Source organism: Mirounga angustirostris, unplaced genomic scaffold (genome assembly GCF_029215605.1).
Source record: "Mirounga angustirostris isolate CCGP_5_RB_7025 unplaced genomic scaffold, mMirAng1.0.hap1 SCAF_2, whole genome shotgun sequence".
Lineage (NCBI taxonomy): Eukaryota > Metazoa > Chordata > Mammalia > Carnivora > Phocidae > Mirounga > Mirounga angustirostris.
In genome coordinates, this window is record NW_026991710.1 from 163,214,624 (window position 1) to 163,231,463 (window position 16,840).

The 16,840-nt window shown below is 35.0% G+C and overlaps 1 protein-coding gene across 5 annotated transcripts in view; it reads right to left on the reverse strand.

The window, feature by feature from the left end:
- The window catches only part of HOOK3 (hook microtubule tethering protein 3), a 121,323-nt gene that overhangs the window by 59,218 nt on the left and 45,265 nt on the right, over positions 1 to 16,840 (reverse strand). For all 5 annotated transcript variants that reach the window (XM_064585464.1, XM_064585462.1, XM_064585463.1 and 2 more), the window contains exons 8-13: positions 16,105 to 16,188; positions 13,838 to 14,001; positions 7,902 to 8,042; positions 6,120 to 6,321; positions 1,803 to 1,913; positions 1,021 to 1,108 (exon numbers count right to left, since the gene is read on the reverse strand). In XM_064585464.1, the coding sequence (XP_064441534.1) occupies positions 1,021 to 1,108; positions 1,803 to 1,913; positions 6,120 to 6,321; positions 7,902 to 8,042; positions 13,838 to 14,001; positions 16,105 to 16,188 (790 nt within the window). The remainder of the gene's footprint in view (positions 1 to 1,020; positions 1,109 to 1,802; positions 1,914 to 6,119; positions 6,322 to 7,901; positions 8,043 to 13,837; positions 14,002 to 16,104; positions 16,189 to 16,840) is intronic.

The window sequence follows — 16,840 nt, forward strand, 5'->3', positions numbered from 1 at the left end:
TTTAGGCTATCTGAATTAGGGTTTGACAAGCTTTCAGCATAAGGAAAGATGGTGGTGATGAAAACATAGTTAAAATGGCTGCTAGACAGGCTGTGTAAGCTAGAAAACGAGGCCAGAAGAGAGCTGTCCAGCTTACCAAGAGAAACAACAGAGAGGGGATTAAAGGTACAATGTAATCTGTAGAAGGAATGAAGAGAAAAAGGAGGGTATAGTCAGAGGAAAGGAAGAATTCCAGTTTTGGGTAACTGAAAAGCCAAGGGCTTGTTACTGGAGGGGAGCAAACAACTGTGAAGCTGTACAAGTCACTGTTTGGGCTCCAAATCTGCCAGCATGATGACAAAAGTGGTAGGGACTAACCCTGAGCTAAGTGCTGCTCCTTTCCTATGAGAATAGCAGAGTTCTACTTTGGACAGAAGTCCTGTAATGGATTGATATCCACCCCATATCTCAGGTGGAAAAAAAAAAAAAATCACTGACTTAGAAAGTTTGACTTTTAAAGAGGTCATAAGAAACTTTCCAGAATAAAACTTTCCAGGTTTATTATTAACACAAATGATTTAACAAATGTTTATGCTTTTGACCTGATAAAATTCAAATATTTAAATTAAAATAATAGGCAAGTAAATCTGGTCTCATTACTATAGCCTGTTTACCATAAAATCTGGCTAACAGTTTAGAATTTATATCAACTCCACAGCCTGTTAACTAATTTTTCATTTTCATCCATTGTTGCAAGCACTTTAAAATGAATCTAAAATTTAAAAAAAAAAGTATGTATTTATTTTAGAGAGAGAGAGTGTGCAAGTGGGGGGGGGAGGGGCAGAGAGAGAATCCTCAAGCAGACTCCCTGCTGAGCATGGAGCCCAACATGGGGCTTGATCCCAGGACCCTGAGATCATGACCTGAGCCAAAATCAAGAGTTGGCCACTCAACTGACTGAGCTACCCAGGTACCCCTGAAGCTAAAATTCCTACTGTTATCATAAGAAATAAATAATCTTGGTTACTGAAATGTTTTTACCTTGAGTTGTGAGCTGTCCTTCTTGAGCCTGTACACAACGAAGCTCTTCAATGGTTTCCTTCAGAGAATCCCTTTCTGTTCTTAACCTCTGGAGGGACATTAAAAAGAAGAAAAGTTAGCTTCAAGTTTTATGAATTTATTCATTGGTGGTCTTCGCCTTACTAAGAGAATGATGAACAGCAGTGAAAATGGGCATGTTTCACCTTTTCATCTTCCACAGAAAGATCATAATAAAAGGAAAATATTACAACAAACTTTTTCCCATTCAACAATATTCAATATCTAGTATGTGCAAGGCAATGTTATTCACCGTTAAACATAAGTGTCTACTCTGTCCTTAACGTAAGTACATTATACAAATAACATTCCTTTCATTAGACATAAAAAGAATCAAACAGCAAAGACTTGAAATATTCATAAACCATTACAAAGTAAAAACATTTTTAAAAGATTCAAAATATGCTGAACAACAAAAAGAACTGTGTCCTCTGTATTAATTCTAAAGAAAACAAAAAAGCTACACAAATTTATAGAAAGTAATGAGCAAAACAATGTATAAGAAGCAACAGTGGTAGAAAAGATAAAGATATACAAAAGAAATTAGTGGAAATAAAATTATTCTTTTAATCTTTTATTTTAGATTTATTTCTGAAACACAAATGTAAATCTTCTCTAATTTAAAAAACAGGATCTCTAATTAAAAAATCTATAAATAGAAGGAATTAAATATCATTATCTTAATTTTAGCAGTGCTCAAAACCAAAATGCCTTATTATACTCACATCCTTTTCTTTTTGAAGACTGTCAACTTTTTCTTTTAGCCGCTTATATTCAAAATCTAATTTATCTGCTTTCTTCGATTCTTCAGATAATCTATTTTGTAGTTCTACTACCTGATTCAGAAAGGTACCATTAATTTGTATAATTTGAAACATTAAAAATTTTCACTATTTTCTTCTGCAAAGGTATGAAAACTCCCTCCCCCCAAAATACTAAAAAAAAAAAAAAGTGTAGGATATAGCAGCCTACCCCAACAGAGAGAACTAGTAACAAACATCTACCCAGACATTATGGGTTCTAAAACCAGATCATCCAGAATAGCAATGTACAAAATTACAAAAGAACCTACAGGACAGCTTCCATTTCCTGTTATACAGATAACAAAGGAGTCTGAAACTCTTTCAGCACAAAGCCAAAGAAACACGAGGGGAAAAAGTCCAATTGCACAGCTAAGCTTACAAGAAAGTAAGGGAAACCCTCAGGGGTGAAAACTGCAGTGAGAAGTTTGTATGGAAGCTATGGGGTACCATGAGGCATCCCCCAACTGTTAATACCAGGAACCTAGAGCTTTGAATTTAAAGGAAGATGTGGTTGTTAAACCACCTTGGGCTTTAAAAGGTGCTGAGTCAGTAAACAGGTAGGTTAGGAAAAAATCCATTAGCTGGAAAAAGCAGTAAGGAAGATTGCCTGTCTTACAGTGAGTACTCTGGGTCTAATGAAGTGTAACTTGAAATTTTGATTCTAACTATGGCTTGCTAATATGTAGATTTGTTGACATTTTTTACCACATGCCTTATCTAGCAAATCCTAACTCAAGCAATTAATTTAGTCTTGGTTGGTAGTGCTGTGAAATATCTGGCCTAAACAAAACATATGTTGTCTGGAAAAACACAATATAAACCCAAACCCCCAAGTATTCCCGAAGAGAAAGATGAGCCAAATCAAAGAGCAAAGGCCATAAAGAAGCTACTATGAACACCAGTTAGAAAAACATTAACAGTACCAACAACAACAAAACAGAATAAGACCTATAAAGATTTGATTGGAATTATCAGTTATAAAATGCGAGGTTTAATGCATAAAGAAAATAAAGACAGAAATCTAAATTATGAAATACATAAAGAAAATAAAGGCAGAAACCTAAATTATGAAAGGAAGATGATCGGGCAGGTTTGAAAGAATACTCAAAGAGAACTTGCGGAAAGAAAAATACTATCATTGAAAAACAAAGTATAGTAAGCCACAGATCAAAATAGCTAGAATTCATGTATTACAGAATTGTACTGCAATATTTCTAGTTGTAGATTCCTTATTTATTTTGAAATTCTTTTTTTTTTTTTTGTAATTCATTGTTAATACTATCTCTGATGTCCTTCATTAGTTCTAAAATTGTTCAGGCATTCTTTTTTTTTTTTTAAGATTTTATTTATTTGACACAGAGAGAGAGCACAAGGAGGCAAAGGGAGAAGCAGGATCCCCGCTGAGCAGGGAGCCAGATGTGGGACTTGATCCCAGGACCCTGGGGTCATGACCAGAGCTGAAGGTAGACACCTAACCTACTGAGTCATCCAGGTGCCCCTATTCAGTCATTCTTTTCTTCAAATAATGTCTTTCTGTAATTCTTGCTGTTCTCTCTTCTGTAACTCTAAGTCATCTCATTTTAATATTTTAAAATTTCACATATAGTTTCTCTGAGGTACTTTTATTTTGGGTAATTTTCAGTCCACATTCAAGTTCACTAATTCTTTCAACTTTATTGTGTACTGAAAATATCATAATAAAATGTTGGGAAGAAATGTATCCAGCAAAAAAACTTGCCAGTCATTCATGGTGTACAGAGCTGTTCTATTAAAACTTCTTCAACTGATTTTAAGCTAGTATATAGTTTTGATGCCAAAATCAGATCAGGAAAGTATGAGATAGAGAACTTCAACTGAATCAGAGAGGAAAAAGATTCCAAGTAAAATGAACAAAGCAAATCTAACAATATGAAAACAACAAATTTTCAGTGACTCTATGAGGTTTAACTCAGGAATGCAAGGATGGTTTAAGCATCAACAATCCGTTAATATAATTCATCACATTAATAGAAAGGAGGAGCAGTACAGGAATCTCTCCATGGTGTAGGAAAAGGAGTTGATTAAATTCAGCATCTAAAGACAGACAACCTGAGTAAAATGTGCTAATAATATACGGGTAAAACATTTAAAGCATTCTGTATAAAATCGACAAGAAATGGTTGCCTACTATAATTATTTCCATTCAGAGTTGTATTACAGGTCAAACATGATGATTAAGAAGGAAAAAAAGGGTATGGAGTAGAAAGAAAGAAAAAAAACTGATTTGTATATGACTTCTGACGAGAGACCCTACAGACATTATTAGAAGTAATAATACGAGAATCTGGCATGGTTGTAAAATGAACATAAAAATCAATTTCAATCATTTAAATGAGCAATAAACTGAAAATGGTATCCTTTCTTTTGCTAATTGCAGTTACAAAATCCGAAAATCCGAATAAGGTACCTAAGAGTAAATATAACAAAACATGTACATGACATTTAGAAGAAAATTATAAAACTTCACTGAAAGACACTGAAGACCTAAATAAATGGAAAGATGTATTCATCAACAGGAACATTCATTGTCATAAAGATGTCAGTTCTCTTCAAATTAATCAACAGCATCAATGTAATTCCAAACCCAAAGGTTTTGGGTATAAAGCAAAGGAAAAGGTCTAATAGACAGTTTTGAAAAAGAACAAGGTGTGTGTTATCTGTGTTATCAAATATGAAATGACTAAAAATCTATAGGTAATAATAAGTGGGGTACTGGTGTAAGAGTAGACAAATAAATCAATGAAACAGAAGAGTATGCCAAGAAACAAACTTACATTTAAGATGGAAACTTTAGGTATGTGGTAAGACAGAAATTGCAGGTCCTTGTGGAAGAGACTATTAAATAAACGCCACTAGGTTGAATGGTTGCCTACATAGACAATAAAGTATCAAATGGATCCTTAACCTAGCATCCTACACAAAAACTTATTCCATGTGGATAAGAGACCTAATTGTGCAAAACAAACTTTAAATCTTTGTTAAGAAAATAGAGATTGGCTTACACTCTTGTGTAGGAAATGATCTAAGACCTAAAAGGCACAAATCATAAAAAGATATTTAAAGTTATCTTAAAATTAACCTCAAAAAAAGTAAAGAGGTTACAGATTGGTAGAAAATAAATGCTGCAAGTGTAACCGACAAAAGATTAATAGCAAGAACATAAAAAACTTCCAGAAATCAGTAAGAAAAAGAAATAATACAATTTTAAAAATGAATAAAAGATTTAAAATGGGCCATTCACAAAAGAACTGTAATCAGTAAATATATTTGTAATTAGGGTAATGCAAAGTATAATCATGAGAAGACACTATTTCATATTCATCCAATTGGCAAAATTTCAAGTATGACAATACTATGTGTTGGTGATGTGGAACAACAGGAATTCACTAAAACTGCTATTATAGTAATACAATCACTTTGAAGAACAATTTAGTAATATTTAATTAAATGAAGACACCCTAAGGAAGAAATTCCTTATAGCTAAAAAACTTACACACACATGAAGAGGACATGTTCAATAATATGCATAGTGGCATTTATAATTAAAAAAAAAAAAAAGTTAAAACATCCTGTATGTCCTTTGATGGGAAAATGGATAAATTGTGGTATAGTGACTCAATAGGATACCATATAGCAGTACAAATGAATAAAGCTATACCTATCAACATAAACAAATTTCCCAAATATACTGAGCAAAGTAAATCACAGAAGAGTCCTTTTACTATATCATTTATATAGTTCTGAAACATGTCAAAAATGTTATACATTATATATATATGAACTAATATATATGCACCAAATGAATAAAGAGATGCATGGTAATGAAAACCACAAAACAGCACAGTGATAACTATAATGGGGAGGGGAAGAGTCTGTTTTATTCTTTAAGCATAGATACTTGTATTATTCTTTTAGTTCTGTGTATTTTGTATTACATAATAACTTAAAAATAAAAAATAGAAGGATCTGCTACAGACACTAGTCAATAACCTCTGGATAAGAATTAAGTTTCAATGTTAACTATACTGGAATTAAAATTAAAAACTGAGTTAAAAAAAACAACAATAAAAAACCCTAAGTTTCATAGGTAAAAAACAATACCGTGAAAACAAAGTAAGTGGATTTTTGGTAAGCCACAATGTTATAATGGAGAACTTGCTTGAAAACATCACCAAGAAACTTTGTTACTATTCTTTTTACCTGTCTCTTATATGTCTCAAGTTGACTTCGAGCTGCATTGGCTTTTCTTAACTCTTCCTCTAGACTGACAGTGTTCTGCATATACATAGTATTCTTTTCTTCTAAGAGTTTAACCTGACGCCTCAAATCACCAAGATCTTCTAGCTTCTTTTTATATGATTCCACTTGGCCTTCTAGTTTAGACACTTTATCAGAAGAATGTCTAGAATGAGATGGGAAATCAGAAATCAGAAACACATCCAGAGTTGTAAAGCGGTTTTAAAAGTGCTAACCCAAGAGCGACTGCCAGAAAAGAACACATTCTGAAATTATAAGACCAAAGGTGAGTCCAGATTAATGTTTTATTCAGGCTAAAAAATGACCAAAATTACAGCAAAATGTGTAATGAAGAATGTTATATAATTTAAGGAAAGCAAGTGGTGGTGGTGGTGGTGGTGGTGTGTGGGAGGGAGGGGTAACCAGCAGAGTCACATGTAGCTCAAAAGCAAAATACATTGAGCAGTGTGTGTCCAAATGATCTGGCAATTAGAATGTTATTAATGACCACAGGAACAGCTATTTTCAAGGAGTAGTGGGGGCAGGAGGTGGCAAATTTTAGGGAGTTAAGGAGACCATGTAAATTTCACCTTGTTGTAATCTAAAATTTGTTCTGGAGGGAAGGAGAGAGTAATAAGTCTTTTTTTCTAAGAGGAAAGAGACCTAAACATACAAACATATGCTAAGGTGGGAGATCCAAATGTGAAGAGAAATGATAACTGATGTAACACAGTCCTTATGTAAGCAAGAAGTGTTGAGACTCAGAGCACTGAAAAAGGAATCAGTACTGGACATGAGTAAGAATAACAAGTCTACATTCTAAAAGCAAAAATGCAAAGACAGGTGGCAATGCAGGGCAGTTAGGAGCTGCAGGAAGTATAGGACATGGACAGTCCCATAGTTCATGGCCCCTTTCTTTGATGCAGTAGGAGACAATGCCATCTCCTGAGACTAAGGCATGGAGAGGTGTGGGGGGTGGGCATCCAGGTGAGAAGTTATGGAAATATGTACTAGCTATGAGAGGAATGGGAGACAGAACTATCTATGATGAGCAGAATAGTGACCACAGGTAAGAACCAACCCAACGAAGAGTAAAGATCATGAATTCGTAGCAGGACAAAACTATATCACTATGTGATTTTCTCTGCTCCTTCTTGGTATTCAAGGAGCAAAAGTAAAAATGGCTGGAATGATCCAACAGAGGATAGGCTATACAAGTGGAATGGTCAGAAAACGAGGCGGCAGGGCGTGAAGGCACTTGGTGAGAGAACAAAGTGCAGATAAAACGGTCCAGCAAGGAAATGGTGCCTCGTGGGTGTGACAGCATCCGAGGAAGAGGAAGACTGAGTGACCAGAGGACTTGAAATTAAAGAAAAGGAGGCGTAATAAGAAAAGCTCCAGAACTATACCAAGTATGAAGCGGTGGTTGAAGGTTAATTTCTATTTAACATTTATATAGCACTTACCTGCCAGATACTGTCCCAACTGTTTAGAAATATAAACTCAGTTCTGCATATAAATCTGAGGTAGATATGTGCATCATCTCCATTTTACAGATGAGAAAATGGTTACACAGAGATTTAATAAATGGTAGCACTGAAATCTGAACTCAGGTAGTCCGGAAGGTCTAAGTCCTCTTAAACACCGTGCTATGTTCAGAGATCCTAGAGTTTGTTAACATCATTGGTAGAGCTGTTCTGGGTGATGACAGGCCTGAGATTCTAACAAGATGGGAAGATTGTTTACCTAAGAACATCTATTTCATCTTTTAGAGACTGAGCTTCATCTGCCAAAGTGGTTAGTTCATCATTCTGTTGCCGAAGTTCAGAGATTTCCTTTTCTAACTCTTCACAGCGAATACGATAATCATCTTTGGCTGCTTCTAGTCTGTAACCAAAACAAAATAGACCAAGAAAGTACTATTTATTAACAATTCTCCTTTGAACAATAAAAGGAAGTAAAAAAACATGAGAATAAACTCTTGAATCTTCTGTGACCATAAGCTCTACCTCCAAGTTTTAACCGTCCGGAAAACGGATTCCACTGGTCCAAGGCTTGCGGAAACTTAACAACTAATTACCACTCCTCTATTCAGAAAATTAGATGTCAAGAAATACTTTTCAAAATACAGCACATATAATTCATTTAAAGTTTTATTTCTATGAAATTAACATATGTTCCTTGTTGAAAATTTACAAAATACAGAAAAGCAAAGAAGATAAAAATCATGTATTGATCTAAATAGATCATACTGTTAACATTTTTGAGTGTATCCTCCAGTATGGTTGCTATTCGTAGATCTTTCCCCTCCAAATATGGATAATACCATTCCTACTTCTTATTTTGTTTTGCATAACATAAGTCCTTCCTTTTGATTTACAAGACTGTCTCTCATGTCACAAATATTATTTACTTTTAATTTTATTTAAATATTGAATATTAACAGAAATTCTTATTTCTTATGTAATTCTGTTGAATTTTATACTTTATAGTTTCCACTTTTAGTATATGATTAGAAATATTTTTCTTTTATCTTATATTTTGTTAGGATTTATATGGTTTCATTTTTAACAATGAAATTCTCAATTTCCCCTGGAATTCATTTTAGTATATGATATAATGTAGGAATCTAACTTTTCCTGCCAAAATACCCACTACCCACCCCCAAACCATTTAACAAATAATTTAACCTTTACCTATTGATTAAAAATTGCCACCTCTATTATATTACACATTTTTTTTAAATACACTTGGGTTGCTTTCTGGATCTTTGTTTGTGTTACCAGTTTGTCTGTATTTTGCTGCACCAGTACCAAGTTTTTAAAATTAGCACAGAAATAGAACATTTTAACATTGGACACAGCAAGTACTCCCTTATTATACTTTGTGTGTAAATGATCTGGGAATCTCTTGCTCATCAATACTTCTAGCTGAAAATAAAATTTAAATTGGAATCAAGTTCAAATTATATAATAATCTGAGAAAATGGCATTCTTACAATCTTCCATTAAAAACAGGGAAACAAAACATGTAAACATGTTATCTCTCTCCACATATTGAAATAATTTTTATGTATAACAGAGTTTTCATAAGTCCCTCATATTTCTTTTAAATTTTTTTATTCTTTGGATACTTATTTATAAATGCCAAGTTTTTCCTGATGATATTAACTAGTTATTGATAGAAAATCTTATGACCTATGCAAATGTCTTACAGTTACCCTCTCTCCATTAAATGTTTACTGGTTCTGAGAACTTTTCAGTTGATTCACTTAACATTTTCTAGGTGGACAAGCCTATTATTTATAAATAATGGTCATTTGTTTTTTGTCATTCCAAAATTTTTAGGTAATTTCTCTTTCATTTTCTAGAAAATAACTAAATTGTATATGCCAGGCAATATTCTCAGTACTTTACATTTGTTAACTCATTTAATACTCAAAATTTCTAGAAAGTAGGTAATTATTAGACCATTTTATAGTGGATGAAATGGAGGCATGCCCATGGTTACAGAGATACTAAGTGGCAAAGCCAGGATTTTTAGAATGTCTAGAAAAAATTCAAATATTAGATTAACACTCATCCTCCCCTTGTTCTTTACACATACATACATATAATAATTTCACATACCAAGCTTATTTTTTTTTAAAGGTTTTATTTATTCATTTGAGACACAAAGAGAGAGAGAGAGAGAGAACATGAGCAGGGGGAGAGGGAGAGGGAGAAGCAGGCTCCCCGCCTAGCAGGGAGCCCGATGTGGGGCTCAATCCCAGGACCCCGGGATCATGACCTGAGCCAAAGGCAGACGCTTAACCATCTGAGCCACCCAGGCGCCCCTTTACCAAGCTTATTTTATACTATTCCTTGTCCTTTAACTTATGGATTGAAGGAACCAAAATATTCAATAGTTATTGTAATAGACTTAATAATATTCGACAGGTTAACAATCCTGGGATAAAGTTTATTTTAATATAGTACTGTACTGAATTTGCTATTGTTTTATTTAAGATTATTTTTAAAATACGCATAAAAGAGATGTTAGTATTTTCTTTTTTTTTAAGATTATTTTTGTTGACTTTGATGTAGGGAGGGAAAAGTGGAAGCAAATGCTTATGCTCCAGCTCTTATCAGTGGCTAGAAAACTGGATTTAACTGCCCCCCCACCAAATCTTTATTTTTAAATATCTGAAATCTATAGACAGTTTGAAAGATAGATCAGTGAATACCTGCATACCCTTTGCTAAATTCACCCACTATTAACATTTTGTTTCATATACTTTCTCTCATTCACTTAAAAAAAAAAACAAACATGCATTTTTTGGAGAACTATTTGAAAGGAAGCTGCAGAGGTCATGACCCTTCACTCCTAGTAAATACCTCAGCAAGAAGGACAATCTTTCATACACCATCATAATACCATCATCATATCTAAGACAACTAATGTTAATTTAATAATACTATCTTATATGTAGACCATATTTAAATTTCTCCAACTGTAGTAAAAATATCTTCTAGTTCCCTCTCTCCACCCTGATCCAGGATCCAATGAAAATTCTCACATTATCTTTACTAGTATTATCTCTTTGTCTTTCCCTTCTTTTTATTTTTTTTTATAACTTTGACTTTTTCGAGTAGTCTTAGCCATCTTTAAGGATATTCCTTGTTCTGATTATTCCTTCATAATTACATTCAGATTAAATATTTGACAAAAATACTACATAGGTGACACTGGGTACAATGTGGGTGGTGCTGCTAAGTTTGATGATTTGGTTAAAATAACTGCCAGATCTCGCCATCAAAATGTACATTGTCCCTTTTGTGATCAAAAATAAACTATGAGACTTAAATCTTAAAAGCTACCAATGCTCCAAAAAAAAAGAAAGAAAGAAATTAAAGGTAGAAAGTCATAATAAAGATGAGCCAGAAGCATTATACCTGACTATAAAGAATAATAGATACTGAGGGGTGCCTGGGTGGCTCAGTCAGCTAAGCGACCGACTCTTGATTTCAGCTCAGGTCATGAGATCCAGCCCCGCGTTGGGCTCCACACTCTCTCCCTCTCTCTCTCTGCCCCCCCCCTTTTTTTTAAAGATTTTATTTATTTATTTGAGACAGAGAATGAGATAGAGAGCATGAGAGGTGGGAGGGTCAGAGAGAGAAGCAGACTCCCTGCTGATCAGGGAGCCCGACGTGGGACTCGATCCCGGGACTCCAGGATCACGACCTGAGCCGAAGGCAGTCGCTCAACCAACTGAGCCACCCAGGCGCCCTCTCTCTGCCCCTCTTATACGTGAGCTCTCCCTCTCTTGTGCTCTCTCTCAAAAAAAATTAAAACTGAAATATATAAATATATAGTACTAATAAAGTATTTGAATTGTTTAAGTGCTTCAAAATATAAATTGCGTATGTATTGCAACGATAAAAGCATGAGACACTATTTCCTTCATTATGAAAATGCAGGACAATTCTAAATATCACTTCCCCAAACCATATTTTAAAAAACTAGCCACAATTTAGAAACAAAAGGATAAAGTCATACTTAAATTCTACTACCTACTGATTCTGTCTTAGAAAGTCAAGATGCAGGGCACCCGGGTGGCTCAGTCGGTTAAATGTCTGCCTTCAGCTCAGGTCATGATCCCAGGGGTCCTGGGATCGAGTCCTGCATCGGGCTTCCTACTCAGTGGGGAATCTGCTTCTCCCTCTGCCCCTTACCCCAGCTCGTGTGTACTCTCTCTCTCTCAAAAATAAATGAAAAATGAATCTTTAAAAAAAAAAAAAAGTCAAGATGCAGATGACAGTACTCAAAACTTTTTGGTCTCCTTCACACTCTTAAAATTACTGAAATTACAAAGAACTTTGTTTATCTAAGTTTTATCTATTGATGTTTATCTATCATATTGAGAAATTAAAACATCTAAATACATTGAAAATAACAGTAACAAACCCATTATATTATTATAGACAACACACAGTTTATAAAAAAATAACTATATTCTAGGCAAAAAGTGAGAAACACTTTTATGATTCAAATAATCCAGTTTAATAGAAAACAGCTGGGTTGTCATAGCTATTTCTATATTCATCTGTTGTGATGGCTTTTTGGCTGAAATATATGAAGGAAATCTACCCTTGCACAGATACGTAGTTAGGAAAGAGAGGTCTGGAAGACTCTCTGAAAGGGTCTCAGTGAACCTGAAAGGGGTCCTCAGACCACATCTTGAATTGCTGATGTAGACCATAGGAGGTGGATGATTTCTAAAGTTTTAGAGAAGACTTAAAAATCATTTTTATTCTTTCGTGTTAAGGTAAGATATTCTATTTCTTACTGCTAAGTCCTTCAATTTTATGGTTCTGTTTTGTCTGGCAGGACACCAAATTTTTCCTTTTCTCCTTTTCCCTTTCACTGTCCAATTGCCAAAGGGTCATCCTTCCTTCCTTTTGGCCTTTTCCTCTCCAAGAAGATGTTTAGAAGACTGTCCCTTTAAATCAGTTTGCCTTTTAAATAAGTCTGTCTCTATAAATCAGGCACCTGGCCTTTATATTGTGTCTCTTTAAATTCAGAGCCTTTATGTTTTTATGGTGACTGGTCCTTTAAGACGATGTACTTAACTATAAAATTTTTCCCCTGAAGTTTGTAGTCTAATCTTTATTTATTTATTTCTTAAAGATTTTATTTATTTGACAGAGAGAGACACAGTGAAAGAGGGAACACAAGCAGTGGGAGTGGGAAGGGAGAGCAGGCTTCCTGCGGAGCAGGGAGCCCGACACGGGGCTCGATCCCAGGACCCTGGGATCATGACCTGAGCTGAAGGCTGACGCTTAATGACTGAGCCACCCAGGCGCCCCATAATCTTTATTTTAAAAGTAGTTTCAGATTTTGAGTGAATTTAATCTTTCTGGTGATCTCTCCAACTTACCCTCAGGCCCCTTCACTAGTGTTTTTCTGTCTTCCTCTAATTTTTTTTGTCAGTCTGCCTTCACTTGCCTCAAAGTACCTAGCAGAATAGGGTAGGACAGGTGTGTGGGATGTGTGGCTCATGTTTGTTTCCGTCAATTATATTTCGGTTGAGGCATTCTGTCTTCAGGTAATAATGAGCATGTATTTTTTTTTTCCTTAAAGATTTATTTATATATTTAAGGCGGGGGACGGAAAGGGAGAGAGGGAATCCCAAGCAGGCTCCATGCCCTGCGCAGAGCCCCACATGGGGCTCGGTCTCACAACCTTGAGATCATGAACTGAGCTGGAACCAAGAACTGGACACTTAACTGACTGTGCCACCCAGATGCTCCCGAGGGTGTAGATTTGATAGAATTTTTCCTAGACATAAAGTTATTTCATGTCATGTGGGAAGATATGGGGGAAGTTGTTTATTATTATTTGGTCTGCAGCTACCCAAAAGTCCTAATACTGCATTTTTTTTTTTAAAGATTTTATTTATTTATTAGAGCAAGCGAGAGAGAAACAGCATGAGAGGGGAGTGGGCCACAGGGAGAAGCAGGCTCCCCGCTGAGCCGGGAGCCCGATGCAGGACTCGATCCCAGGACTCTGGGATCATGACCTGAGCCGAAGGCAGTCACTTAACCAACTGAGCCACCCAGGCACCCCTAACACTACATTTTTAACATTAAAAGACAGTTACCAAATTTTTAAAAATTAGACCTTAGTGAGTGGTCCTTTACCTGAATGTTTCTTCTTGGAGTTGTTCCAGCTGAGTTTGGAGCTGCAGATGCCTTCTTCCTGCAGGACTGTTAGGATCTTCTATAGAATCAGATTGATTAAGTCTTTCCATTAATACCTGATTCTCTGCCAAGAGACTACTTTTCTCCTCTTGCAATGCTGCAACCTGTTAGAACATAGGAAGACAGCAATTATTTCTTCCAATTACACTGGCATCAGCATAATCACTTGTGAATTAGCATTATGAAAGCCTGTTTTAATCAACTTTCACTTAAAACTATTACATTACTTTGCAATACTGCACAGGCAGAGCAATATGTAAGAGTAAGCAAGAGATCATTCTTTATATCTGGAAAGACAGTTCACCAAATACGATACATAAATGGCAACTAAGCACACAAAAAGATACTCATGATTAATTATTAAGGAAATGCAAATTAAAACCACAATGTTATACCAATACACTCTTACTAGAATGGCTCAAATAAAAAATATTGGCTATACCAAGTGTTGGGAAAGATGCAGAACTTTTTTTCCTTTTTTTTTTTTAAAGTAGTCTCCACGCAGAGCCCAACAGGGCTTGAACTCATGACCCTGAGATCATGCCCTGAGCTGGGATCAAGAGTCAGATGCTTAACCGACTGACATACCCAGGTGCCCCTAAAGATGTAGAACCAATGGAAGTCTCATACATCTCTGGTGAGAATGTAAAATGCTTCAAGCACTTTGGAAAACAGCTTTGCATTTTCCAAAAAAAATTAAACATGCAACTACCACATGACCCAGCCAGTATTTACTTACTCAAGAGAAATAAAAGCACAGGCCCACACAAAGACTTATAAAGAATGTTAGGGCAGTTTTGTTTGTGATAGAGAAAAACTAGAAACAACACAAATGTTCATCAACAGGTGAATGGAAAAATTCTAGTATATTCATATAATAGAATACTATTTGGCAGTAGAAAAAGAACTACTGATACTGTCAAAATGAATCAATCACAAAATAATGGAAGAAGTCAGACAAAAAAAAAGAGTATATACAATGTATGACTCTTTTTATATGCAACTCTAGAAGATATGAACTAATCTATAGTGAAAATGCAGAGTTGGGGACTGGAGGGGGAATACCAAGAGTCATGAGGAAACATGAAGGTGACGGGTTCATTATATTAATTGTGGTAATGTTTTCACACATTCATACATATGTCAACATGCATCAAAATTGTATACCTTAAATATGAAGTTTATTATATGTTAATTACAGCTCAATAAAGCTATAAAACAAAAGTTAACTGCCATTTCTAATTCTCACTTGCCATTGCCCACTTTCTCTTGAACTCATTCTAGTTGGGCTACTGGCCCTACCATTCCACAGAACTGCTCATCAGGATCACTACTGACACTTCCATGTCACTGTGAATAATCAACATATGACACAACCGATCACACCCTCCTCCCTGAAGCAGTTTCTTCACTTGGCTGCCAGGACACCTTACTCTTTTGGTTTCTGTACCAACCTACCAGGCTTCTCTTTCTCCTTAGTCAATTCCTCTTGACTTCCCTGCAATTAGAGTGCCTTACAGCTTTCCTTCTCTAGACAGTGAAGAAACTGCTTCAGCTCTATAATTTGGCAAAGGCGAAATTTTTTACTTCAACAATTCTATCTTTAATTTACTTAGTGTTTGATTTCTGATTTTAGTGTCTTTACTAATTTCACTGAGGGTATTAAATAGATTAATAAGATTAATCTCTGCTACTACCCCAAATTTCTCCACTTCCTCTAGGACTACTTTCCTATTTATCTTGCTCCTTTTCTCTTTTGTAATGCAGATTTTCCTTAATTAAGTAGTCAAAGCAAGGGTAACTGTAAGCTATGCATTCATGAGCTTCACATTAGGGCTTATCTATAAAAAGCTGGCCTTTATGTAAATTGAGTATCCACTATGGATATTGGCAAACCCTACAAATGAGGGCTTAAAAAAAAATCTCCCTCCACCCCTCCCTAAAGCTAGCACAGATATCCCTCCTTTCTTTTCTTGTGTCCTTATACCATTTTCATTCATTTATTATAAATTTAATGGGGATGCAGGAAGGAAAGAAAATTAATATATTTGATGTGTATACTATCTTTAACCAAAAATCTGTTTCCCCCCTTTTTTTAATTAGGATTGCATGATAGCCAAACTACACTGTATGGTAGTACACAGCACATTTGGTGTTGCTTTTAGTGGTGCATTTCAAATAGGTGGTACACAGAAAAGATCTCTTACCTGCATATCCAGTTCATGGCATCTTTGAGCAATTTCTTCTTTTGCTGACAAAGCTTCATTTAGTTCCTCTGTAGTTTTCTTCAACTAGTTAGAAATAAAGAGATACAATAAACATTTCAATATGAAGTAGCAACAATTAATAATTACATAGGCACAATAAAGAATTAAAACACTTTCATTTCTTTCTGAGGGGCAGGGAGAAATCAAGAACTCTTCTGAAGAGTCAAAAGCAGCCATTTCTAACTTTGAAGATCTTCTGGTCCTAAGTCTTGTCTTTTCGGTACTCTGAATCTGGTTCTTTCCTCTTATCAAGTTTTCTTACACTTTCCTATCTGGGCTACATGATTCTTGGTAATGTTGATTCTGTAATAACTGAGAAAATTTCCCTTGATAACATATGTATGTGCTAGAGGATGAGGGTTTCAATTGTTGAAATATATAGCTAAAAGTAATTCAACACAAGTTCTTCAGTCATATTAAACCTTTATATTAATTTATACAACACAGTTTTAAAAATATTATTATTCTGATTCTCAACACAAGCCAAACATTTCTGAGTTGTGTCCCATAAACCCTAAGTTAGCAACGCATGAACAAATTAATTAAAACTGATTACTTAATTTTAAAAAAGAAAAAAATTGATATAAAAAATTATAATAGCTTTTCCTTTCATGTGACCAAACCTCTGTGTAATAATAGATACAAAAAAAAAATCATACAAGGCAACAACTTTAAA